At 43.5% G+C, this 26,623-nt stretch overlaps 2 protein-coding genes across 2 annotated transcripts; both read left to right on the plus strand.

Annotated features, from left to right (window-relative positions):
• Positions 1–157: 157 nt before the first annotated feature.
• Positions 158–16,956, plus strand: CCT3 (chaperonin containing TCP1 subunit 3). Its single transcript, XM_027871356.1, has 14 exons — positions 158–293; positions 1,649–1,710; positions 2,311–2,361; positions 2,481–2,543; positions 2,869–2,965; positions 4,308–4,425; positions 9,938–10,124; positions 11,962–12,111; positions 12,809–12,941; positions 13,104–13,185; positions 14,210–14,390; positions 15,529–15,774; positions 16,090–16,221; positions 16,607–16,956. The coding sequence occupies exons 1-14, from the start codon at positions 263–265 to the stop codon at positions 16,709–16,711; spliced, it is 1,638 nt and encodes a 545-aa protein (XP_027727157.1). The 5' UTR covers positions 158–262; the 3' UTR covers positions 16,712–16,956.
• Positions 16,957–22,169: 5,213 nt separating this feature from the next.
• On the plus strand, positions 22,170–26,468 carry GLMP (glycosylated lysosomal membrane protein). The gene is given in 7 exon segments (XM_027870753.1): positions 22,170–22,196; positions 22,198–22,290; positions 22,826–23,083; positions 23,512–23,712; positions 23,936–24,154; positions 25,516–25,772; positions 25,913–26,468. Coding segments are annotated over 7 exon segments (1,224 nt in total). The 3' UTR covers positions 26,082–26,468.
• Positions 26,469–26,623: the final 155 nt, after the last annotated feature.

The raw sequence follows: 26,623 nt of genomic DNA on the forward strand, positions 1-26,623 counted from the left end.
GGGCTGCCCCTCCCCTCCGTTCGGCGCCCTCTCTACCTAGCTTGTATAGCTGTTCGGGCCAGAGAGGCGGGACCGTAGGTATCGATTGGCTTCTATTGGTGCCTGTCAATGAGACGTGTGAGAGGATTGGCGGCAGTACAAAGGACAGCACGCTTAGCTGTAGGCGCTGTAGCGGCAGCGCTGCCCGGGCACCGCATTCTGGCTCCGTTTCCAGAAGGTTCTGCCGGTTCGCCTATCTCCCGGTTCCCGGTTCCGCGCCGCCATGATGGGCCATCGCCCCGTGCTCGTGCTCAGTAAGTCTTGGGGGACTAGAGGCCGACCCGACCGTCCGTGCCAGGCCTCCCTACACCCTTCTCGGAAGGCCCCTGATCCTCAGAAACCCCCCCCCTCCCGCAACTGAGCTTTTGGCGCGCCGCTTCATCTGCCCGTAGTAACGCCCGGATCTCCCGCGGGTGCGGTATCCCTGGTCGTGCGGTCCCTCCCTTCTCTGCCCTACCTCCCCCCAGGACTTCTCTCCCAGAGAGGGAAGGAACCCCTTATAGGCCTCCCCAATCGAGGGCCCAGGACTCCCTTCTGGCCGCCTTGATTCATTAATGCCCCTCCCCACGTGATTTCTCCCCCCCCTCTGCCCCCAACCCCCCCCCCCAACACATCCTTGACCCGAGAGGTAGCCTGGCCTGGGCCCTGGCCCTTGGAGCAGAGACGCTGAGGTTCTCCTAGAGGAGGGGCCCTTCGCTTTTCAGAGCCTCAGTTTCTTCATCTGTAGAATGGAAACAATGATCTGCACTATCCGCTCCACAGGGTCCTTGTGAGGAAAGTGGTTTGTAAGTTTTGGAGTGCCCTACGAGCCATCGCCTTCTCACTATAAGTGCTTCTTTCTCCTTCTTCCATCACCTCCCATATTTTTTTCCCAGAGCATGTCGAGTTTTGTTCTTTTGAGTTATAGACACAGTCCTGTCCTCAGACATTGTTCGTGGGGCTCTGAGATGGGCAGAGAACACATTAGAAGTTACATTGTATTGTCAGGAATTGTGGCCTACTTATTTCTTGACCTTGGTTGTCTTATGTTGAAAGATTTGAAGACGTTAAACCTGAAGAGGTAGAATCATATGATTGTGGATCTGGAGCTTGGAAGGAACCTTGGAAGTCATCTAGTACATATAGCATTCTCAACTACTACCCTAGCTACTTTTACGCCCACTCTTGCAATGTGTAGTCTGTTGCTAGTTTTGATGAATGAGACTTCTGAATAGTTTTAGTACCACTAAATAGTAAATTATCCATTAAAAACTATTTTTTTCTCCCATTTTCCTGTAACGTCATGGGAATTTGGTCTAGTGAAAAATACACCAAGAATATGAGGGTTTCTCTAAGTCACTATAAGATAATGGATTTTTTTCTCAGTATTGTTGGAAAAGTGTCTCTCTCCTGGCTACCACTCCCTCATATTTTATGCCTGGTCTCCTGGATTAGAAGGTAAACGCTTCCACAGTAGACTATCTCAGTTTTGTATTTGTAGCCCAGGCTCTTAGCACAAAGCTTATCATATAGTAATCACTTGATAAATACTTTTCATTCATCACAAGTGTGAAAAAGCAAAGACAGTCATGACATATTGATCAACTGTTTTGTTTTTTATTCATTTCAGGTCAGAGTACAAAACGGGAATCTGGAAGGAAAGTACAATCAGGGAACATCAATGCTGCCAAGGTATGTTTCTTGAGGCCCCCAGGATTGTTTTACAATTTGACTTAATTCCCTTTTTTCTCAATATCAAAACAGCCCCTCAATGATGTACTTGAATCTTTTCTTACCCAAATTTTACATCTAAAGTCAGCAAAGCAAAAGGTGGCATGTGAGGTAAATGAAAGCTGGTGTTTTAGAAAACAAGTGTATGCCCATGTGCGTGGAGGATTGTGAAGGACCCATTAGTGTCTGACTATTGAGAATGTGAAGCTCAGGAAAACATTTCTCAAGGACTCAACTGGGCTTGTTGAGTGTCCTCCCACATTGACAAAAACAACTGTAGCCCCTTCTCCCTCACAACAGTTTGAGATATTACCTGAAAGATTGCTGACTCTGGGGATCAGCCATGACACTTGGTCATTTCTTCTCTTCCCTTCCTCTCTTGCTCCTAACATTGATGATTTCTTTTGTATGTGAAGCTCCAATTAAGGAAACTCTTACCAATACAGATAGGGAACTATTATACAACTTCTTTATCTATCATTTTTATTAAACTCAAATGTACATTTTTTTTTAAAAAGCCACATTGGAGTTTGCTTATCTATATATTTTTTTTCTCATCAGACTATTGCAGATGTCATCCGAACATGTCTGGGACCTAAGTCAATGATGAAGGTAAGTTTAGCTCTTTTAGTGACACCCAAACTGTAAAAAATAGTGCCTCAATTTCCTCACCCCTGGTATATTCAGCTAAGTGAGCATACATCAACCAATGTCCTCTAATTTTGTCTTAGATGCTTTTGGACCCAATGGGTGGCATTGTGATGACCAATGATGGCAACGCCATTCTCCGAGAGGTTTGATTTTATTTTTGCCTTCTTGTAGTTTTATAAGCGATCCAGTTTCAGAAATGAAAGATGTAGCATACTTCTTCTAAGAAGATTCAGTAGGTGATAAGGGCATCATGCATGTATTTTCTAGAAAGAGAATTTAAGGGGTGGTTTACATAGATAGTAAAGGTTGAATTCTGCAGCTTTTATAGGGCCAATTTTATTTGTAATCTCTTTAGAAGCAGAATGAAAAAACACAGAAGTGGCTAGCCCCAGAGTAGGGTGCTGAGTTAGGGACAAGCAGGATAAACAGAAAAAAAGAGATGTTGGGAATTATCTGTATCCTCTCCAGATTCAAGTCCAGCATCCAGCAGCCAAATCAATGATTGAAATCAGTCGGACCCAGGATGAAGAAGTTGGGGATGGGACTACATCGGTGATTATTCTTGGTAAGATATAGAGGTTACTGAAGGAAAAGAGAATATAATGAGTAAAATACTGTACAAATGTGTGGTAGTGATATTATTTAGTAATTTTTTGCTACTTTTCTACATAATCTAATAGATTATAGATTCAAACGTATAAGGTAAAGTTTTCAATCCTAGTTGTGATATATAGGCCTTATGACATGGTAGGAAAAGCACTATATTTGTAGTCAGAGGACCGACTTCATATTTTAATGATAACCTTGCAAGTCATTTAACATCTGGTGACTTCAGTTTCCTTATCTGTAAGAGGAGGAGGCTTTATGGATTCCACCTAGGGTGAAGCCATTGTCTTAGTTTTCATTAGTTGTCTTCCACTTAATGTAGTTTCTCTGGTATTCTCCTTACCTTCCTGAAGCCTTGTGCACCACTTTGCTACACGTTGATACCATTCTCTATATAAATTTCTGTTTGGTTGCAGAGTTCTACCAAGAAAATAATTTTTTTTGGTTTTTGTTTAACAAATGAATCATTTTTGGACAAGGCCAGTATGGGAATTTGTTTTGCTTGACTGTGCGTGTTTGTCATAAGGGTTTTGTTTTTATTTTTTTCATTGGAGAGCAGAAAGTTGGACAGAGAACATAAAGGCTTGTTAATTGAAAAAACTATTAAAAGAACAATGAGGTCAAAAATTGAATAAAAGCATGCTTCATGTAGGAACTATGTGTCTTTAAGAGGAATCTTTTTTTATTATGAATACGTGGAGTCAAAATGTTAAAAGTTGATTTACTTTACAATATTGTCAAGTGTGTCCCAAAAAGTGTATTGCCACTTGAGTTACTATGTCATGTGTAATGATGATTAATGGTTATGATGGTTGAGACAGTAGTATTGAATTAGATGAGAATTTGTTAGGGAGTCATTGAGTCTAATTGCATTTTTACCCTTACTTTATTATGTTCAGGATTTTTACATTTATCGAGACCGGTTCTGAGCTTTAAGGAAAACTTGAGTGAGCCATTAATTCTGTAAAAGGGAAGGTAGGGGCTGGATTTCATGAGTTTATCAAAAGTAACTCAGAATATGAAGAAATGGCTGAAAATCAGGGAAAGCTGATCTCAGATGTCAAACAGAAATTTCTGTCATCGTCAGATAAACCTAGGACATAGCTCACCTGGAGATGATGAGAAAGATGTAGACTTAACTTGCAGGTGGTTTTGATTCTGGTGACCTCAAGAGAACACTGGTGGTCTCAAAAGCAATCTCATCTTTGACAAGATAAATCCAGTTCTTTTTCGTTTTGATGATCCATTAATGACTACTGTATTGAGTTGGCTCTAGTGTATATGTCTCTTCTTTCCTTTAGCTGGAGAGATGCTGTCAGTGGCTGAGCATTTCCTAGAGCAACAGATGCACCCAACAGTAGTGATTAGTGCCTACCGAAAGGCATTGGATGATATGATCAGCACGCTTAAGAAAATCAGGTATTTGGGAAAGGGGCATACTATGATGAATGGGAAAAGTAACTGAACCCATCATGTGATGAGACCGTAAAAATTGGTAGGGAGGAACATATTACATACTCATTTGCTCTTTTTCCTGTCTCCTCAGTTATGGAGAGGGATTGATTATGGGAGGGGAAAAAGAAGGTTTAGAAAATAGTTATATATAGTCAGAACAGGGAGGAATAAAAAAGGATGAGATCATTCAGAATTCTGGAAAACTGTTCCAACGGAATAGTGATTAGCTATTTTCTTTTGGATGTAAGGTGAGAGCATGTGGTAACTAAGTTATCCATAAGAAAGAATTTAACTCATTTCATGTATGCAGGCTGACTGGGCAGTGGACGTTTTAGTCACCTGATTAAGGATGGCGGTATATCTTCTATCCTCTGTACTGGTCAGACTACATCTGGACTATCAGGATGGTGACAAATTTGGGGACCATGTGATATGAAGAGTAGTTTAAAAAACATGAGATATTAAAGCCTGGGAAAGAGAAAATGGAGGGATATAAGTATCTGGATATTTTAAGCAGGAAGGATTAGATTTATTTCATATTGCTCTAATGCACAAAACTTGGCTAATGAATAGAACTTAAAAGGAGACAAATTTATACTTAGGATAAGGAATGACTCTTTATTGTGGGACAGTAAATCCCATGTAAAATTTAAGTAGAGCCTGGGTGAGTGTGTATGTCAGGGGTATTGGAAAGGGAAGGAAATCTTTATGTTAGGTCGGGAATTTATCTAAAGAAAGGTTCAAGAACTCTTTTTGCTCCTTTTATTGTACAATTCTAGATGGCCTCTGCCCTCATTGAGTTTGCAAAAGAAAACTAATGCAAAATAGATACTTCAATGGATCCATGATCTCATTGATATTTTGGTTGTTTCATTTTGCTTTGTTTTGTTTTGGTTAGTTAAGTGACTTGCCCAGGGTGACACAACTAGTAAGTGTCAAGTGTCTGAGGTCAGATTTAAACTCAGGTGCTCCTGACTCCAAGGGCAGAGCTCTATTCCCTGCACCATCCAGCTGCCCCAAGCTAGCTTTCATGTGCAAGTCATTAGTAACATGTTATAGTCTCCTGATACCTGTCTAGGTTGTGTCGTTTTTTTTTCCACAGCCCTTTGAATCTGCTGCAATTTTGGTCCTCCTGAAATTACAGAGTTCCATGATTTTCAACCATATAGCATTAACAAAAAAAATTCATATAGAAAAGTTAGACTTTTGTGACAAGGAACAACTTAGTGTTATTGAAAATACTCCTAAATCAGTTCTGGGCCTAGCTTATCTGTTTAGTGCCTTTCTAAATGTATGTGCTTATGGCCTAAAGTAGACTGCCCATCAGTCTATATGCTATAATGTAGGCCAGGGTTTCTTAAACTTTTTCCACTCGCCACTCAGTCAGTGCTGCTTTTTTTTTTTTTTTTTTTTTTTTTTTTTTTTTTTGGCTAGCCATTGGGGTTAAGTGACTTGCCTAGGGTCACACAGCTAGTAAGTGCTAATAAATGAGTCTGAGACTGGATTTGAACTCAGGTCTTTCTGACTCCAGGGCCAGTGCTCTATCCACTGTGTCACCTAGCTGTACTCAGTGCTTCTTAAACTGTGGACTGCGACCCCATATAGGGTCACAACCCACAATTCAAGAAGTGCTGAATTGTAGGCAATATATGGTGTTTATGTAGTTTTTTCTGTTGACTAAGCCAGTAACTTTTGAGTGATCATGAATCTCATTGAGAAGACCCTATAGTGTTCCTGGGCTCAATGTAATCTACAAATAGGACCATCTGTAAACTCATTCTGTCCATGGGAAATTCCTCTACTTTTTTAACTTAGAGAGGGACTTCTTCCATGACAATGACAAATGCCTTTGCTGATTATATGGCTCCCATTGACTGTATAACTGTTCTTAGAGTAACCTACCTATCTTCAGAGAAACTAATCAACATAGGTTGCCAATGTAGCGCCAGAACAGCTCTTAAAAACACCGCATAGATGCGCATGTGGGTGCATGTGTCAAGAGAAAGCATGAATATTGGAACTCATCCATCTTATCTGTAACAGTGTAGGAAGCATCTAGGCTAACAAAATTATAGATCCTTGACCCATATGTTGACTTGTTCTTCGTGGAATTTCTGTTCATCCTCTACAAAAGATATTGATGCATAAACTGCAGTAGTTTCTGTTTATTGTGAGTCCTTCAACTTCAAGGTGACATCTATCTCTGATGTGGCCTCTTTCGTGGAATTTTGTATGATGTTAACATGCATTGGAGGTACCATGTTTGAGGAGAATCTTTAAGGTTTCGTTTTGAGTGTGTCAAATGCTTTTTTGTAACCAGTGAACACAGTACCTCAATGAAAATCCTATCCCAATGCCTTACCTCATAGGGAGAAGACCTAGAGACTCAAAGGCCTTGCTAGCAGAATGGAAGTTCTGCCAGGTCCTATGGCCTCTGCTCTCAGATCAGCCTTGCCATGGGTAAAATAGGTTCCTCGCTAGAAGACCAACTCCTGGCTGATGGGAGATGGGAGATGAGAACGAAGCAGCATATGATCTATGTTTCATAGCATAGAGTCTGTTTCTTCTAGTCACTAATGACCATGGCAGAAAACTTAAAAGTGGGATGGAGGATATTAATGATCCACTTTTACGCTATCTACAAACATTCATTTAACTGTTGGCACTCAGCCTATGTAATCTTTGTCTAATGACCAAAGTGGAGGGTTCCTGGAGGAAGTTATAGCTATAAGTAAAACTTTTTTTGCTGTAAGTAAAACCTGGATACATTAAGCTGCAGCTTACACTGCAAAAGTTTGTTTTGCTTGACTGCATATTTGTTACGAGGTTTTTGTATTTTTAATAAGGGAGAGGAGGTTTTTTGTTTTTTCATTTAAAAATAGCTAAATGGAAGGATGACTCTCAATGAAGCAAGCAAAGGAGTTGGTTTCATCGTACAAACACAACAAATAATTTCATGAGATATTTCATCAAAATGTTATTCACTTTTATATAGCATTTAAGGCTTATGGTTTGCTTGTAGCAATTTTTGTGATGTAGATGGTATTATCCCCACACAGCTATAGGTTTAGAACTGTTAAGAGATCTTAGAGATTATCTAGACCAGGGGTGGGGAGCCTATAGCCTCGAGGCCACATGAGGCCTTTGAGGTGCTTGGGTGCAAATTTTTGATTTGAGTCCAAGTTTTACAGAACACATTATTGTATTAAGGGGATTTGTTCTGTGAAGTTTAGATTCAATCAAAGGGTCACACTAGAGGGCCCTGTGTGGCCTTGAGGCTGCAGGTTCCTCACCCCTGATCTAGACCAACTCTCCTCATTGTAAAGGTGGATAAACTTGAAGCCCCCAGAAATCACAGGTTTTAGAGCTTATAGAAATATAATAGAGAATTTCTTCCAACCTTCATTTTATAGATGAGTAAAATGAGGCCCAGGAAAAGTCAAGCAACTCTTAAGTTCATTCGTTCTCTCTCTCCCTCTCTCCCCCTCTCCCCCTCTCCCTCCCTTACCCCCACCCCTCTTTCTCTCTCCCTCCCTCTTCCCACCCCCACTTCCAGGCCTATATGTTTCACTTTTGTCTACTCTCTTCAGTTCAGCCAAACTAGCCTTCTTGCTGTTTCATCTGGATCCCTAATGCCCTCTGTGAGGCCTTTCCTGATCTTCCTACCACATCCTAGCCTCCAGCTGCTTGTACTTTGCCTTCATTTTGTATAGCCTTAATTAAGATGTTCGTGTTACCTTCTATAACATGTGACTTCCTTAATGACAGGTTCTGTTTCATTTGTGTCTTTGTAATCTCCATCACCTAGCACAGTGCCTGGCACATAGCATAAACTCTTAATAAACTCTTGTAATTGATTGAAAAAACAGCACTGAAAGTTGGCTCCAGAGATGTGAAGACTCTATGTAGTGTAGGGCTTGGACTTAGCCTCGAAGGATGAATAACATGTAGTTAATTGAAGCATAAGGGAAGTAAATATAATACAGATTATATGTTAAAACCATTTAGAGTGGGTAGAGACATGATATATAGATATATTCTGCAATTACCTTGATATAGGAAAATCCTAGTTAAAGAAACTCCTCCACCAATGAAGGCCAGAAATGGATCAAGTGCTGGACCTGGCATCAAGAGGACTTGAGTTCAAACCTTGCCTCGGACACTCTATGACCCTGGGTTAAGAATTTAGCCTCTTTTTTCCTGAGTTTCCTCATCTGTAAAATGAGATTAATAAGAGTACCTGCTTCCCAGCATTGTGAGACTTAATGAGATGATAGGTAAAAATGTTTAGCCTAGTGCCTGGCATATACTTAGTTGCTTAATAAATGCTTGTTTCCTTCCTACCTCCCAAAGATATTTCTGAAGATGAAATAAGATAATATTTGTAAACACTTTGTGAAACTTAAAGCAGTATATAAATGCTAGCTATCATTACGCAAAAATAAACACAAAGTAGTTGAATACAAGATAATTTGGAAGTAAACAAGGCTTTGGGGGACGGAGAGATCGGAGAGGCTTCATGTAGAAGGTGATGCTTGAGCTGGATCTTGAAAAAAGATGGAGATTTTTTGATGTAAAGGTGAGCAAAGAGTGCATTCCAGATGGGGGGGGGGGGGCAGGAATAGAGATGGAGACTAGTGTGGCTGGATTACAGAGTACCAGGTAGAGGAATGATAATGAGGCTGAAAAGATAGGTGGTAGACCAGTTGTGAATGGCCTTAAAAACAAACAGAGAAGTTGATATTTTATCCTATAGGCACTGGGGTGAGAATGGGAGTGGAATGGTCAGCTCATCACGTAAGGGAAGATCATTCTGGCAACTGTGAGATGCATTTGAGAGGACAGAGGCTTGAGGCTTATCAGGAAGCCATTGCAATAAGGTGGGCAAGAGCTGATGAGGGCTTGAACTCAGGTGGTTTCCATGTGAGTGGAGAGAAGGGGTGAGTTGCAGGAGGTGATGAGATAACAGAAATCACAAATTTTGGCAACTGATTATAGATGGGTGGGGTGAGACTGAAGAAGATGGCACTGCCACTATGAACCTGAGAGACTAGAAGAAGGGTGATTGCTTCATCAGGAATAGGGAAGATTGTAAGAAGGGAGGATTTGGTCTTTTTGGTACATAATGAGTTTGAGAGGCTTAGAGGATGTCCAATTTGAAATGTCCAGTAGGCAATTGGTAGGACTGAAAATCAGAGGAGAAACTGGGACTGGGTATATGATAGATGTGTATATATGTCATCTGCATAGAGATAAGCCCCGGGGAGCTGATGAGGGAAAGGTAGACAAGAGTATAGAAAAATGAACAAGTTCACTTGTAGAAGTTCTTTCAGTCACTTAGTTCTAAGGAAATAGAATCCCTCTCTCAGCTTGTTATTTTAGTCACTTGATACCTGTACTGCAGACAAGTAACTTTTCCTATAAATGTCCTCCAAACTGCCACTTGAACATGTGTTTCTTTCCTCCTCTTCCCCAGTATCCCTGTCGATATCAACAACCGTGATACAATGATGAATATCATTGACAGTGCCATTCGCACTAAGGTGATCAGCCGCTGGTCCTCTCTGGCATGCACCATAGCCCTTGATGCTGTGAAGATGGTACAATTTGAGGAAAATGGCCGAAAAGAGATTGACATTAAGAAGTATGCTAAAGTGGAAAAGGTATTGTCTTCAGTGCACTTTTAGCCATCCTGCTTAGGGAATATAGATGCAGAGCGGATAGGCAATTTAGATTGTCCCTTATGTGGATTATGGGCCTGACAAGGAGTATTTTCTGTACTTGGAGTTATACTCAGTACAATTCTTAGCAGAAGGTCACAGATTTGTTGGTAGATAAACTAGTTGTCCATGAGTAAAGGGAAGGTAAAATTGGAACTCAAGACTTTCGGCATCCTTACATGCATTTAACTCAACTACCACATATACCATGGGGCCCTTGGTTTCTGTTGTACTTTCATTTGGAAAATCACAAAGTTGGGCTCAGAATAAAGATTTTTAAAAGGTAAAATTATTAGCCTTGCATTAGTGTTAACACCTTGTCCTTATAATTTAAGCTCCAGAAATCCTAAACTTATTCTAGATACCAATCTTGTTTTCATAGAGGATCAGAGTTAATGTAATGCCTTATGGCCAGCAGGGGGAGCCCAGAGCCCTTGCAGCCTTATTTACTGGGATCTCTATTTCAGCAGTTCTCGAACTGCTGGGGCTCTGACCCCTGTACATTCTTAAAGATTATTGAGGCTCTTCCCCCTGCCTCCCCCCAAACACTTTTTGTTTGTACATTTACATTTATTAGTGTTTATCATATTTGAAATGAAAACACCTTAGTATTACTATGAAAATAGTTTTGACCTCACAGACCCCCTGAAAGTATCTCAAAGACCACACTTTGAGAGCTGCTGATCTCAGATTGAGGGGTTCAGACCCCTCAATTTATAGATGAAGAAGTTGAAGCCAAAGAAGGTGAAGTTGCCAGCATGGGGTAGTGGCCCTAATAATTGGCCAGATTGAATTATATATGCATTCCCAAATAGGCAGTGCACTGTAGCACTTCCACTATACCACTGAGATGGAGCCCCTGGGTAGCAGCTTTGCAGGAGATATAGAGACTTAGAATAGCATCAGATAAATGTAGTGCTTCCTCCATTGTGATACACAGAATACAAGAGCTGGACCTCAGAGAAGGCATAGTCTAATCCTTTCATTTCATAAATGGGGAAACTATGGTGTAGAGAAGAAAAGCGACTTGCCCCACTTTTCTTGACTCCCAGTTTATTGGGTTCCCTATGACGTCGTGGACCCAGTTGCTCATCTTTGGACAAATGTGGTTTCATGAGAGCCTGGAACTTCTGAGGAGGAGATCTCAGTGAAATCAGAACAGATTTAGCTACAGTAGGAGAGTGGAACTCTACCTGTCCTATAGAAAAGGGGAATCAAGGGATTCCCAGACTCTATTGCTCTTAAAAACTAGAGCTCCCTGCTACTTAGAGACCCTGTTCCCATGCACACACCAGATGGCAGGGACTGAAGAGAAAATGAATCACACTCAAGATCTAGAAGACTTGTAAGAGCATCTCTTCTTGGCCTCTTTCCCCTTTATTCCCTTCAGAGAGCAAAGTAGTAGGATTTCAGGAATCCAGGGGGAACATTCCCAGTACTACCTTAAGGGAAAAAAAATTATCATTATATACCATTCTGTGACAAATCACTGAAAATTTCTTGACCTCAGTGCCACTTTTGACACCGGGAGTCATGACCAATGATTCCCACATATCTCTCTTCTTTTCTCTCTCTCTTCTCCCCCACTTCCCCCCCTTCCCCTAAGGACGCTTAGATAGGTGAGTGTTTTGTTATTTTTTCAAATAAAGACTTAGTAAGAACCACGCACCTTGTGGTGGTGATATGGTATTTTGGAAGAATGAAAAATTTATGGAACCAGTTGAAGCATTCTGTTTCCTACCTTGGTGATATAGATCAAAGCTGTTTTTGTTCTGCACAGATTCCTGGGGGCATCATCGAGGACTCCTGTGTCTTACGTGGAGTCATGATCAACAAGGATGTGACCCATCCACGAATGCGGCGCTACATTAAGAATCCACGAATTGTGTTGCTAGATTCCTCCTTGGAATACAAGAAGGGAGAAAGCCAGGTGAGGGCTATGATTAAAGCTAATGGGAGAAGGGAAATATCGAGGGCAGAAGATGAGGAAATAGGGATCATCCTGGACTTTGGAGGGTGATCCTCTGAGGAAGGGTTTTCCATTTGTTTAGTACATTGATCTCTAAGGAGGGGGGGCCATTGTGTCATCAAGCAGAGTGGGAAGATGGGAGACCCATCCTGGTACCACTCTCTTTAAGAGCCAATTGTGAGGCTTGTCTAAAGCATAACCACACCTACCCCTTCAACCCATTTCAGCCTAGGACTCCCACATTCCCTATCCCTTCCCAAACCTGTGTTGGTTTTCAACTTTCCCCTTTTATGAATCAGGTGTCAACCTCTTAGCTGATAACCTGATGCCCACCAGCAGGTGAAGCAAAGGGATTGAATGGTGCTAAACATCAAAAGACATTTCTGACTCTAGAGAAGACTAGGTGGAAGAGTTTATTGGCTTGGGCGGGGGGGACAAATGATGGTGGTACCTTGAGGTTATTGGAGTTAGGAAAATGATAAATAAAGCTCCAGACTTGAAGGCCTACAAGCCCGTACAGCTGCTTAATGTTACCTTGTGGTGATCTGGAACAAAGCCATACAGAATTGTCTGGACGAGAAGAGGTAGGAGAGAATGTTGTCCTCCTAGTGAGTCTGAGCAGTTAAACAGATGTCTGCCTCATTCCCCATTCTTACAGACAGACATTGAGATAACTCGAGAGGAAGATTTCACCCGCATCCTGCAGATGGAAGAAGAATATATTCAGCAGCTTTGTGAGGATATTATTCACCTCAAACCTGATGTGGTCATCACAGAAAAGGGCATTTCAGGTGAGCTGGTCTTATTCACTTTCAGAGTATTTCTAGGGAAAGGGGGAGTGTCTCTCTTCTCACTGAGAGAGAACATTAAAATGGTCTTGTTAGGAGAGAAGCCAGGATTTGAGCCCCGGAACACTGACTCCAACTTGATGTGTCTACAATTTTGTTTTGTAGATTTAGCTCAGCACTACCTCATGCGGGCCAACATCACAGCTATCCGAAGAGTCCGGAAGACAGACAACAACCGAATTGCCAGGTGAGTGAGTGCCAGCAACCTCATCTTCTCTGCCTTCTTACTCTGATCGTGGTTCTAACAGTCTCTCTGATATAGTAGGAAACACCAGTTACCTGAAGAGAAGTTAAGTAGAGTCAGTCACTTCTACATACCTGGGCTATCTCTGCCCAGCAGCTGTGCACTTCAAGACAACACCTGTCTTAATGCTAACTTAAGTGAAACATAGACTAAATCTGCCAGAATTGTCAAGTTACACATCACAAAGCTAAATTGAAATGTTCAGAGGTTTTGGTTTTCTATGTCACTGCTTTCTCCTACTAGTATGTCTAATTAAGGAATTGTCTGTATATAGATGCTTAAATACATACTTGACCCTTGATTATCTTGTTTATGAATAAGAGGAGAGGGCTGGATTAAATTAAAAAACGAACCTAGAATTTGTTTTAGTTTGATTTTGTAAAGCAGTCAGACACAGTATGGTACTTCTGTCACTCATCCTTCCCCCCAGTTCCTAGCTCTGATCACAGGCTCCTTCCCTCTCACATCCCTATTGCTGGCTCTGGAACCTAAAATGGACAGATTGAGGAGAGAATAAATAATCACATGTATATGCAGGTGTATGTGTCAAGTGCATATTAAACCCCATTAGGATGTAATGGGTATAAACTCCTTGGAAAAGTTGCAGTTGTTTTATTGTTTGCGCTTTTTATCCTCAACAAAAAAAAAAAGAACAACTTTGAATTCACCATATCTTAGCATCTAATTACTATAAAGAATAATCACCGTTTTGCCTCAGTTTTATATTTTGAATACAGCAGGTTTTCTGAGAATCAGATTTGTCTGTTCAAGACCTTATACTAGTTCATCCACTTGTCTTTTGCAAAAAGATAAATGGGAATGAATTGCTTATTCTTGGGTGGTTGGGGGTCTTCCAACTGATGCAGAAGCAGCTTCACAGCTGTTCCATTCCACTACATTCCCAGAGTTTGAAAATCCAGAGGGTGAGATGGGGGAAGCATTTCTGAAACATTGGATTCCTGTGCAGGGCATGTGGGGCTCGGATTGCCAGCCGACCAGAAGAACTAAGAGAAGATGACATTGGGACTGGTGCTGGCTTATTTGAAATTAAGAAGATTGGAGATGAGTACTTCACATTCATCACAGAATGCAAAGATCCCAAGGCTTGCACCATTCTCCTCCGGGGGGCCAGCAAGGAGATCCTGTCGGTGAGCCATCGCCCTTTCCCTCTGTTCCTTTGTTGTGTGTTATAAAACCAAGTGTCCCACCTTAAAGGGGAACAAGAAAAAGTGGTAAATACTACCTTCACCTTAAATGCCTTACTCCTTCTCTTTATATAGTAGACTTCAGTTTTCTGCCCATGCCTCTTTTATTTTTCCAATCAAGTGATGTAATGATAGTTAACATTTACATAATGCTTCAACATTTACATAGTGCATAGCCCAGTTTGCAAAGCACTTACAAATATTATCTCTTTTGTTTCTTACAATACTCATTTAATAAACGGGGAAACTAAGGCTTGAGGGAGATTAAATAATTTTCCTAGTCATATAGCTGATAAGCCTATGAGGCAGGATTTGAACTCAGGTCTTCTTGACTCCCAAATCTAGCATGACTGTTTACCATGCTGCCTAACTGCATCCTCTAGAAACCTTCCTATTTTTTTCTCCTAACTTCAGTCATTGGTGAAGAGTTGAACAAAATGAAATATCCCTCTTATGAGTTTTATATTCAGCCTGGGTTGGACCCCAATGGGAAGAGTAGTGGATTCAAAGAAAATAAAATATATATAAAGGGGAAAAAATCCTCAGAATGAGGAGAAACCTGGGGAACTTGAACCATGAAGTAAAGGAGTTAGGATTGTTTAGCCTTGAAGGGGAAAAAAGCTAAATTTGTTTCTGAATGACTTCTGTAGTGGGGGATTTATTGGTCTAATCTTGTGCTTCAACAAAAATGTGCTTTGGGGTCTTCTAAGATGGGTATGTATTAGTTCCCCAAAGATTCGAAAAATGTTTGTCCTGAGTAATGCCTGGCAGATTTAGTTCTTAGGATATTTGGGAAGGGGGGACAACAGAATGGAGGCTAGGAAGGCTATCATAAGTTTTAATCACATTGCCATCAGGAAGGATAGTCATATCTAAACCAGTTGCTGTCCCAATTCTACTCTTAGTCATACTTTTTGGTCTTTACTAATATTGACAGCAAATTCTGTGTATTTGACTTCAGTCTATCCTGTAATTGTGCTAGGCTAGAAAAAAAGAGAATGTATAATCCAAGAGGTTAGAGTTGTGTGGACATATATTAGGTCAGTGGGCATCTTACCCCATTTTTTCATTTCTTCATCAGGAGGTGGAGCGAAACCTCCAGGATGCCATGCAGGTCTGCCGGAACGTTTTTCTCGAACCTCTGCTGGTCCCCGGGGGTGGGGCCTCTGAGATGGCCCTGGCTCATGCCCTGACAGAAAAATCCAAGGCAATGACTGGCATTGAGCAGTGGCCATATCGGGCTGTGGCCCAGGCCCTAGAGGTCATCCCTCGTACTCTTATCCAGAACTGTGGGGCCAGTACCATACGTCTACTCACTTCTCTTCGGGTAAGTCCCTGTGCCTTTCACCCAATGGAAGACAGTTGCCTCAGCCTGTTTCCATCTCTCCTATGCCCTTGGGGCCCAGGTAGTAGTAATCTCTGTCCCATGTCCTGCTCCTATAAATTCCTTCTCCCTTCAACCTACTCTCATTTTGTCTAAATCTTTCTTCCCATTTCCTCTCAAATCCCTGTTAACTTCTAATCAAGTTCTGCTGCCCAATTCTTTCCTTTAAAGTCTTAAAAATGCCCCTTTCCATTTCCCATCTTTCTGTCCTGACCCAAGAGTTTTCCCCTGAGAATCTCTTCCCTGACAACCATACAGGCCAAGCACACCCAAGAGAACTGTGAGACCTGGGGTGTGGACGGTGAGACAGGAGCCTTGGTGGACATGAAAGAGCTGGGCATCTGGGAACCACTTGCTGTGAAGCTGCAGATCTACAAGACTGCAGTAGAGGTGAGGGCCCCAGAATCAATGCAGAGCTGCCCTGGCAGCAGGCTCAAGAGGACTCTCTCCAGCTCTTTCCATTCCCTTTCTTAGCCACAGCAGGAAATAAAAGAATAGTCCAGATTTGGAGGATGGGAGAACCAAAGGAAAATGCTCACAGAAACTAGTTAGATGTCAGCCTCAAAATCTAGTTTAAAAAAAAAAAAGATCCCAGAAGAACAGAGCACAGGAGATCTCTACCTCCCCTAGAGGTCCCTTGGGCATAGTTTATAGCATCCAAGAGGATTCTTATTTCAGATGGTGGGGTGGTGCTGGGAGAGGGTGTTGTGCACAGGAAGCAGGGCACCTCCTTTCCCACCACTGAGCTCTCTTGGGTCTTGGTTCTTTTCCCCAGACGGCCGTCCTCCTACTTCGGATTGATGACATTGTCTCAGGCCACAAAAAGAAGGGTGATGATCAGAATCAGTCGGGGGGTAACCCTGATGCTGGGCAGGAGTGAGCTGGCAACACAAGCATCAGCCGAGGTGACAGCCCACAGGACCAGCAGGTTTTCTCCATCCTTTTCCCGAGCCAGGCTGCCAGGGCAAATATGGATGTCTTCGGTGGAGATGAGGTTGAGAGGCCTCTCTCAGCGTCTTTCTGCCCCAGTTCAGTTTGCAAAAGGCACTGACTTGTAACTCCTATTGTAAGCTTTCCATTTAAGTTTGCTTCCGATGATTAAAATCTCAGTCATTTGAGACTCCAGTTTGTTTTGTGTTCTTTTTAGCCTAAGGTAATAGCACTGCCTGTAGGGTAGGGGGGTGCTGGGAAACATAAGGTAAGAGGAGAATGAGAGTGCCGCTGTAGCGTTCTTATTTTCCCCAGAAGACTGTAATCTGGTATCACCAGTGTTTCCCCACCAGGGTCATCTGGGAACGATTAAATGCTGATGTCACGAAGATTAGGAACCACTGCTTGGATTCAGTACCTCAAGTCAGAATTAAAGGAGCTTGACCAAAACATGAGTATTCCTTGGCTGGGATTGATCGCTGGATATGATAACTCACATTTATATGACTAATGTTTGCAAGTACTTGATATACATTCTATCATTTAATACTCACAACTCAGTGAGGTGGGTGCTACAGGTTTGGCAAAAGATACATGTGCTCGGTCTTCTCACCTCTCTTTGAGTAAAAGTCGAGTACTTAGGAGTCTCAGCTAATTAAAACGTCTACTTATGCTTCCAGCTCAGCACATCTTTCCCTACCACCTTCCACTTCATAGCTGCCTTAGAACCTTCACCAGGAAATTTTCTGCGATTAAGAGGAAGTCAGCCTTAACCTCCTTAATCACCATTACACTCTGCATCTTCTAACTCAGACCTTTTTTAATCAGTCACATTCTTCTGTCTTGCTTTTAGCCTTTTTTATTCATTCCTATAGGACAGTGACTAGAAAGGACACTAATGTCTGGCCATGAAAGGAAAATGAAGATAGTTTGAGGAAACTAATTTCCTGATACTAAAGAATTCTTAGCTATCTCAGGAATTTGTGAGGTTCATCTAGTGCATAGGTTCCCAAAGTGGGAGATACAGCCCCCAGGTGGTGCTGAAACAATCCTAAGGGGGCAGTAGTAGTTTGAAATGACTTGAATTTCAAAAAAAAACAGTTAAAGGGTTAAAGAAAGTAGATTTCCAGGGGGGTGCTGAGTAATTTTTTTTTAAAGGGGGCAGTAGGCCAAATAAGTTTGGGAACCTCTGATTGTAGTACATCCTCCTTCCCATTTCATAGATTAGGGAATTAGGGTTTCAAGTGGCTTTATTCAAAGTTAGAAAGTTAGGAAGCCAGTGCTATGACCCAGGTCTCCTGATTCCTGCTCTAGACCTCATGTTTTATAAGTCCTTGGGTTGAATAATTTTTTTCCCTTTCTGCAGTTATTACCCATCCTCAACTTTAAATCTTATTTTGATCGTTTATATTTTTAACTGATTAAAAATCTCTGTGACCAACTAGGGTAATAAGGGAAGCTAATTAATGGTCGTCAGCCTTGATTTTTTTTTCCTGTGTTACTTCCTTTTGGCTGCTGGGCCTTCTAGTTTCCCTTTTGTCCCTATGAGTCACAAATCCAGTCATCCTAGTCTTTCCTCCCTAGCTGTAAGACTTCTTTGTTCATGAAAAGTTAAGAGGTACTAAGTGGAGGTTGGGGGGAGGGGTGAAATGTAAAAAGTGGAGACCCTCCCATCTCCCACCCGTCTTTTCCTGGCAACTCTCAACTCCTAACAGCCTTTTGTCCCCTTTGGCTTCTAGGGACCCCTCAATAAGACTGTTTATCTTTTGCTAAAAACATTTATTTTCTTGGGTCGTTAAAAATTTACCCCGGACTTAGGTCTTTACATGAAAAGAAGAGGATTATTTCTCAAAACAGTATCTTCAGAGTTTTTGAAAAGGGACCCAAACCTTAGAAAAGTAGATTTCCCTTTCTCTCTACCCCTTCACTTAAGACCTAACATGGCTACAAGTTAAAAGTCTACATGAGACCCCAAGGAAACAGGAGCAGCTGGGTAGGTTCCTTCAGATCTCTCAAATCTGCCTCTTCTATCCTTACCATTCTTACTGTCCTTACTGCTCTACTCAAGGACTACTATACAAGCCTAACAGGCTTTCCTCCTTTCGGTCACACCCTCCTCCAAACCATTCTGCATATGAACATCAGATTAATCTTAATTTGGCTTCACCCTCCTGCTTCCCCCTTGTCTATGAAATACTACATAAAGCCAACCTGGCATTCAAGACCTCTCCCCCATTAGAATCGGGTTCCAACCTAGCTTTTCAACCTTATGACCCTCTAATTGCATATGCATACTACATCCTTAAAATTGGCCTCCATCAAAATATCTTGGTTTTCCCACCTCTGAACCTGCTCCCCTTTGAAATCCATTCTCCCATTTCCCACATCAAAATTCCTAGCCGAAAATGATCTTCCTCTCCTATAGCACATTTGGTAAGTTATGTAGAGATCTATGTAGAGGTGGAAGGAAACCTAAGAATTTATCTAGTTCATTTTACACAGGAAGAAGTTCCAATATTTTTGACTTGCCTTATATTATCTCTAAAGGACTAATAACTCATATTTGGGGAAATAGATACACAAGGGCCTAATAATAAATCACACAAGGCACTTTCCTCATAACCCTTCAAAGCAGGTAATAAAAGAATTATTATCCTCATTTTACAGAAGAAGATGGGATGTGGAGAGGTTACATTGCCCCCGGATCACCAGACCAGAGTAAAGACTCGTATCTAGATTCAGACCAGTGTTCTCACCACTACCCCAAGTTACCTGCCTTCAGTGCAGATTCCCAGTCTTTGTATCCCTTCCCTATGACTTAATAACCAACAAGCATTTGTTAAAAGTGCCAACTATGTGCCAGGTATTGCTCTGGCCCTAGGAATAAAGAACAGTCCCTGCCCTCAGGGAACTGAGGTTCTACTGGGAGACTCTTTGATTTCTTTGATAAGTAAATACGCCAAATACTAAATATAAACCTATACAGAGTGGCAGCATGCCATAGTGGATAGACAGTCAGCCTTATAACCAAGCAGAATAGGGATCATAAAGTTTTGTCTCTGATATATGGGCTATGTGACCCTGGGCAAGTCATTTAACCCCTGTGTGCTCTTAGCAACTCTTAAGTTGCAGAGAGGAAGTTAACCTGCTTTGGTGTTCTTTACCAAGGAAATCACAGATTAGCATCATGGATTTCAGGAGTTGGAAGGGACTTTAATGGCCATCTAAGCTATCATATGTGAAAGAAGAATCATCCTAGGTCATTTTTGGCTTGGGTGCAATCAGGGGTATGATAAGGGAGCCAGGGACTGTATAGAGTTGAACTGATTGACCAAAGAGTCAAGATGGGGAGAAGAGAGAGTGGCTAGTGCAGGGATGATGGCCTGGGAGAGAATTAAGGGCTCAGGGACTGGAAATCTGTGGGAAAAGAGTGGGGTTTGGTAAGGGAAAGCAGAGGAAAGGTGGAAAGCCAATATATACGGTCAGATAATGCCCTATTCCACTCTCTTCCAAAGCTTTTCATGCCTTCTCAAACCTCCCAGGGCTTCTCCTTCCTCCACCCTCTCAGGTGAGAATCTTGCTTCATAATTTACAGGAAAAAAAGTCCCTAAGAGTTCTCTCTTTTCCCCACTTCCTCATATCGCTGATTTGCCTTCTACCACTATCTCCTCCTTCATCCCTGTCTCACACAAAAATGTGGCCCTACACCTTGCCAAAGCTAACCCCTTTGCATGCTAAAGTGATCCCATTCCATCCCATTTCCACCAACAGATTGCCCCCTCTTAGTATTCCCCATTCTCACTTATCTTTACTCCCTTCCTGTCTACTGGCTCCTTTCCTACTGCCTACAAATATGCTTATGTCCTTCCCATCCTCAAAAAACCTTCCCTTCAACCTTCCATCCTTCCTAACTCTCATTCTAAATCTCTTCTGTCCTTTGTGGCTAAATCTCTTGAATACACCACCTTCTCTCCTCTGACACTGCCACCACCCTGGTGCAGACCCTCATCGCCTCACACCTGGACTATTGCAATAGCCTGCTGGTAGGTCGGTCTGCTTCACATGTCTCCCCACTCCAATCCATCCTCCATTCTGCCACCAAAGCGATTTTCTTAAAGCATTTTGGACCATATTGTTCCCCTGCTCAATAAACTCCAGTGGCTCCCTATCACCTCCAAAGTCAAGTATAAAATCCTTAGCGCTGCTTTCAAAAAGCCCTTCATAACCTAGCCCGTCCATATTTTTCCAGTCTATCTACACCTGATCTCTTGCCAAATACTGATCAGGTGACCCAAGAACTGGCACTCCATCTCACCGTGGGCATTTTCTCTGCCTGGAACCCTCTCCCTCCACATGTCTCCCTCCTGTCTTCCTTCAAGCCGCAATGAAATCCCACCTTCTACAGGAAACCTGCCCCAATCCCTCTTAAATTCTAGCGCCTTCCCTCTGCTAATTATTTCCTGTTTATCTGGTATAAAGCTTGTTTGTACATAGTCATTTGCTTATTGTCTCCCCCTTTAGATTGTGAGCTCCCTGAGGGCAGGGACTGCCTTTTGCCTCTTTCTGTATTTCACCCCCACCCCCCACCCCCATTGCTCAGCACAGGGCCTGGAACATACAGGTGCTTCGTAAATGCTCTTCGACTGATTCAGAGGTTGGGAGTGATGCCCTCCAAAGAACTGGGCAAGTTAGAAAATGAGGGGTGGATTTGGAGGGAAAGATGATGAATTCTGTGCCCTTGACCACAACAGGAACCTAATACTCAATGTTCCATAAAACATCATTTAAGGCGAGTCCAGCAAGCCCCCTCAGGGCCCCCATTTCTTCCCTGGTTTTTGCCCATCCTCTATCCAGCTGGGTGGGTAGTGGATAGAGCACTCCTCCGGCCTGGAGTCAGGAAGACCTGAGTTCAAATCCAGCCTCAGACACGTGCTAGCTGTGTGACCCTGGGCAAGTCACTTGACCCTGTTTGCTTCAGTTTCCTCTCCTGTCGAATGAGCTGGAGAAGGAAATGGTAAAGCACTCTAGTATCTTTGCCAAAAAAACCCCAAATAGGGTCACGAAGAGTAGGAAAGGACGGAAAACGACTGAACAGCTACGGCCTTTGCACAAGCTCATTCCTTCCAGCTTCAGTTCCAAGGCATCAAATTTGGGGCGTGGGTCTGTTTCTCTAGCCATCCTGGGGTTCTAACACGAAAGGCAGGAGTTGCAGGCTTCACCCCAACCCCAGACTTCCCTGTCCCTCTGCGAGGGACGGAGGCGAGGGGACACGGGCGGCGCCTTTAAGAGGCAGCCGAGGCTTCCGCCCTTTAAAGGGCTCGGCGGCGGCCAGCGCCGGTCACATGCCCCTAACTTCGGCCGAGCTCCGAGCGGCGGCCGGGGCTGCGGGGCTGCGGGGCTGCGGCGGCATGCTCGGGGAGAGGCCCCGGGCCCGGGGGGGGCCCTGCCCGCGGCCGCTCTCTGCTCCTCCTCCAGTGCCTGGTGCTGCTCCGAGCCCCCGCCGGCTTGCTCGGGGACCAGACCCGCCGGGTGAGCGGCGCCGGGGGCGCGGAGATTTGGGGGGCGTGGGGAACGAATCGATACAAAGGGGCAGGGGCTGGCGAGGGCACCTAGCGGGGCAGCTTGAGGGGTGCCTGCCCCGGCGGCCGTCACTCAACTCCGCCATTAAGGGCAGGCTGCCCAGTGCCAGGGGCCGGCCAGCCCAGCGCACCCCTCCTGCTCTCGGTTCTCCGGGGGTGGGTTGGGTTTAGACCTACCAGCTGTTTCAGCATTTCCTCTTGCTCCCATCCCCCACCCCTCCATAGCCTCAGCCCCTTTCCCTTAGAGTCCCCTTTACTTCTCTCCTCCAGAAAAGCCGTGTTCTGCCCCCTCTCCAGGTGTCCTCCCTGCCCCGTCCCCCACCGTTCCCAGTAACCCCTAGGTTTTTCCCCCAGTGTCTTTCCCAACCATTGCTTCATTAAGTCCTTAGTATCCGTACCTCCTCCCAATCCTTTTCCCTCCTGTGGCTCTGACCACAAAATCAGATAAGTTAAATGCTGTCTTGACCTCTGACCCCTTGGTCTAGGTGTCCTTGGAGGTTATCCCAGGACCCACGGACCCCTCGCAAAACCTGTTGCACATCCGGGCCGTGGGAGTCAACTCTACAATTCACTACATCTGGAGCAGCCTGGGACCCCCAGCCGTGCTCTTTGTGGCCACGGATACCCCTCATAGTGTCCTGAGTGTCAACTGGACCTGCCTGCTGTCTCCAAAACCTGAAGGGAGCCTGGCTGTGCTTCCTGCTAAGAGTGTTCGCTTTTCCTCAGCCCTCATCTTCCCCAAGGTGAGGAGATAGAGGGAAAAGCTTTCAGCTTGAGAAAATAAACCAAAAATTGGTGGGATGGCTCAGGGATGGGGGGTGGAGATCTGGAATCAGAGATTATTTGGTTTTCTTCTTTATTATTCAAATTAGCCAATGGTTTAATTTAGTTTATTGTTTTCACCCCCCCCTTAAAACCAGTTCCTGGTTTTATTTATTAGTTCATTGCAGCTTTATTTTACTCTTAATTTTGTTAATCTCTCCTTTAATTTTCAGGATTTCTATTTTAGTTTTTAATTGGGGATTTTTAATTTGTTCTTTTTCTAGTTTTTTAGTTGCATGCCCAGTGGGAGGGTAGGGGCTGATTGCTAGGAGGGCCGACAATAGTCATTTAGGAGTGAGCAAGACCCAGGCAAAAAAACTCAGCCTCCATTCCTTTCCCTCTCTATCAGCTGTTTGAGTTTGACAGTACCAACAGTTCAGAAGTAAAGAACGGGTCCCCAGGAAAGCCTTACCCACCATACCTGCTGGCTGACTTCTCCTGGGATGATGTCAACAGCACGCTAGACCCCACTATGCTGAGTGCCACATTCCAAGGTCGTCCTTCAAAGGATCCCTTGGGGGCCTTCAGCAATGGCAGCCTGGCTTTCAAGGTGAGGAATAAGGGCAAAGGAACTAAAAGTTGTCTACCCAGGTGGGGGGAGAGGTTTCTTGCCATCAGTGACTTCAGTAGGTAGACAGCAGCACTATATGGTTAGAGATGGGGGAGCGGGGAGAAAGGGAGTCTTTGTGCTTTGTCTCTGTCCTCGCCCCATCCTTTCAGCTTCTTTTTCACTGAATCTCCTTCCCTCTCCCCCATGACCTCCCCAACCCCAGGTTCGTGCTTTCTCTGGTTCTGGTCATCCAGCCCATCTCCCTCGACTCTTACATACGGCAGATACCTCCCAGCTAGAACTGGTTCTGTCTGGGGCTGTCCCACAAGGCAACCACTCCCTTTTTGGGCTGGAGGTGGCAACTCCAGTTTTGAATTCAGAGTGTCCCCTGCTGAAGGAGCAGGACTCCATTGATGATGAATATTGCCCTTCAGTCTTCCAGGTGAGGCTTCCTTGAGGGGATGGAGATATGGGAACCTACTGGGATGGTTGCCAAAGGCAAAATGAAAGGAATAGCTCGACTTTAGAATGATAGAATCATAGATTATCTAACTTGTCTAGCCCTTTGCAGTTTACAAAGCACTTTCACACAGACCTCACAGAAGCACTGTGAGGTTAGGCAGAGGGTTATCTTCATTTAATAAACCAATAAGGAAACTTCATCTCAGAGAGATTTAAATGACTTGCTTCAGATCACACAGCTTATAGCATAGTCATGAAAATCCAGAGAGGAGAGAGTAGACAAAGGGAGAGAGTAATCAACAGTTTTATATTTTTTTATTAGGTCATTTTTTTAAAAAATTAATTTATTTTGAATTATCAACAATGACTTCCATAAGCTTTTGAGTTTCAAATTCCTTTCCCCCTCCCTCCCCACCTCCCTCCTCAAGACAGCTCGAAATCTGATATAGGCTATACATATATATTCGCACCAAATGTATTTTCACATTAGTGGTGTTGCAATAGGAGGAACCACCAGAGGAAACAAAACACAACAGAAGAAAAAAACATAGCAAACAGTAATGCTTCAGTCCGAATTCCAACTCCACAGTTCTCTCTTCTTTGTGGATAGCATTTTCCATCATGAGGCCTTTGGAGATGTCCTAGATCCCTGCATTGCTGAAAAGGGCTAAGTCCATCAATATTAGTCATCACACAACGTGGCTGTTACTGTGTACAATGCTCTCTTGGTTCTGCTCACTTGACTCAGCAACAGACCATACAAGTCTTTCCAGGTTTTTCTGAAGTCAGCCTGTTCATCATTTCCCACAGCACAATAGCATTGCATTACATTCGTATACCACAGCTTGTTCAGCCATTCCACAATTGATGGGTATCGTCTCAATTTCCATTTCTTTGCCACCACAAAAAGAGCTGCTATAAATATTTTTGTACATGTGGGTCCCTTTCCCATTTGTATGATCTCTCCAGGACACAGCCCTAGAAGTGCTATTGCTGGGTCATCGGGCATGCACATTTTCATAGCCCTTTGGGCACAATTCCAAATTGCTCTCCAAAATGGTTGGATCACTTCACAACTCCACCAACAATGCATCAGTGAATCAACAGTTTTTTAAACATTGCAGAGACATCTTTCTATCAAATGAGATAGTGTATGTAAAGCACTTTCTAAAACCTTAAAATGCTCTATAAATGTCACATATTAATTCTCTACCTGTTGCCCTACTGATAAGTACTTAGGGGAGAGTAGTTCAAAGGGGATGCATGGAGGTATGGAGTGGGGAGATTTTAGAGGAGTAAATGTCAGGAGTCCCTTTTCAGATCTGTGCTCTTTCCCTTCAGCTGGATCAACTACTGTGGCATTCCTCACCAGAAGGCTTCCTACAGTGGCGGCCAGTAGCCTTCTCAAAGAAGCAACCAGATTGGAAAACAGCCCTACCCTGCCAAGTATCCCCTCCTGGCCCCACCTTGGCTACCCTACTTCCCCAATCATCTATTGTCAGAGCTTTCTTTGGCTCCTCCGCTAACTTCTGCACTTTCAACCTGACATTTGGAGACTCTACTGGTCCTGCCTATGAGAACCAGCGCTACCTCAGTTGGTGAGAGGTGGAACCTAGGGGAGGGAAAGAGAATTCTCAATTGGGCAGGTGGGTAGTGAAGGGAAGGTATGGGGGTTGATGTAGGAACAAAGGATAAACCCAAAACTTTCTTTCTCTTTTCCTTCTTTCCCATCTCCTAGGTCGGCTCTCTTGGGCGTAGGAAGCCCCCCAGTGGATTCCTTCTCACCTCTGGTCCTAGGAATCATGGTAGTGGTTCTGGGGGCCCCTGCGCTTCTGCTGGTAGGAGGTGGCCTGAGCCTTCTGCTATTACGACATAGGCGATACTCAGAGTATGAACCAATCAGCTGAGGTCCTGACCTCCCCCAGGTGCCTTTCCAGATCCTTCTCCTAATACCACACGAGGGTGAAAACAAGGATACACCTTGGAATAAGGAAGAGAGGACATCATGCCTCCCCTTCCTCTGTTTCTGGGCCCTGGTCTTCAGCCTCAGTTTCTTCAGGTCTCCCCTGGGCAAGGGGACAGCAGGAGAACCAGTTAATGATGAAAGAGGATGGGGCACCTAACTTCTAGCCTAATATTGGCCTTCTTGAATCACTTCCCCCCTCCCCATTCTTTTCTAGTATTTGTGTTGGGAGTGTGAGATTTATACCAGGATCAAAGCATTGAGAAGCTTAACCCCCAATCTTTCGGTTCCTAGAAGGGTGAAGATGAAATATATACTTATTTTTTCAACATGTTGTAGAGTCTCTTGGTGTATGTTGAGGGAGAGGGATAGAGGTGGGTGAGGGAAAAAGCCTCTCGTGGATGAACACTTCCAGAAGACATTAATTCTCCCCTTTACCATTGGAGGTTCCGTGCCCCAAACACACAGACGTGAGTGCTGTGCATC

The sequence above is a fragment of the Vombatus ursinus genome, unplaced genomic scaffold, assembly GCF_900497805.2.
Source record: "Vombatus ursinus unplaced genomic scaffold, bare-nosed wombat genome assembly UNPS02014798.1, whole genome shotgun sequence".
Taxonomy (NCBI): Eukaryota; Metazoa; Chordata; class Mammalia; order Diprotodontia; family Vombatidae; genus Vombatus; species Vombatus ursinus.

What these genes read in the sequence shown, in the direction of transcription:
- CCT3 (XM_027871356.1), top strand. Translation starts at nt 263, where the DNA reads ATGATGGGCCATCGCCCCGTGCTCGTGCTCA. An exon ending in CCAGCAAGGAGATCCTGTCG is followed by an intron (nt 14,391 to 15,528) that starts GTGAGCCATCGC and finishes TTTCTTCATCAG; the next exon opens with GAGGTGGAGCGAAACCTCCA. An exon ending in TCTACAAGACTGCAGTAGAG is followed by an intron (nt 16,222 to 16,606) that starts GTGAGGGCCCCA and finishes TCTTTTCCCCAG; the next exon opens with ACGGCCGTCCTCCTACTTCG.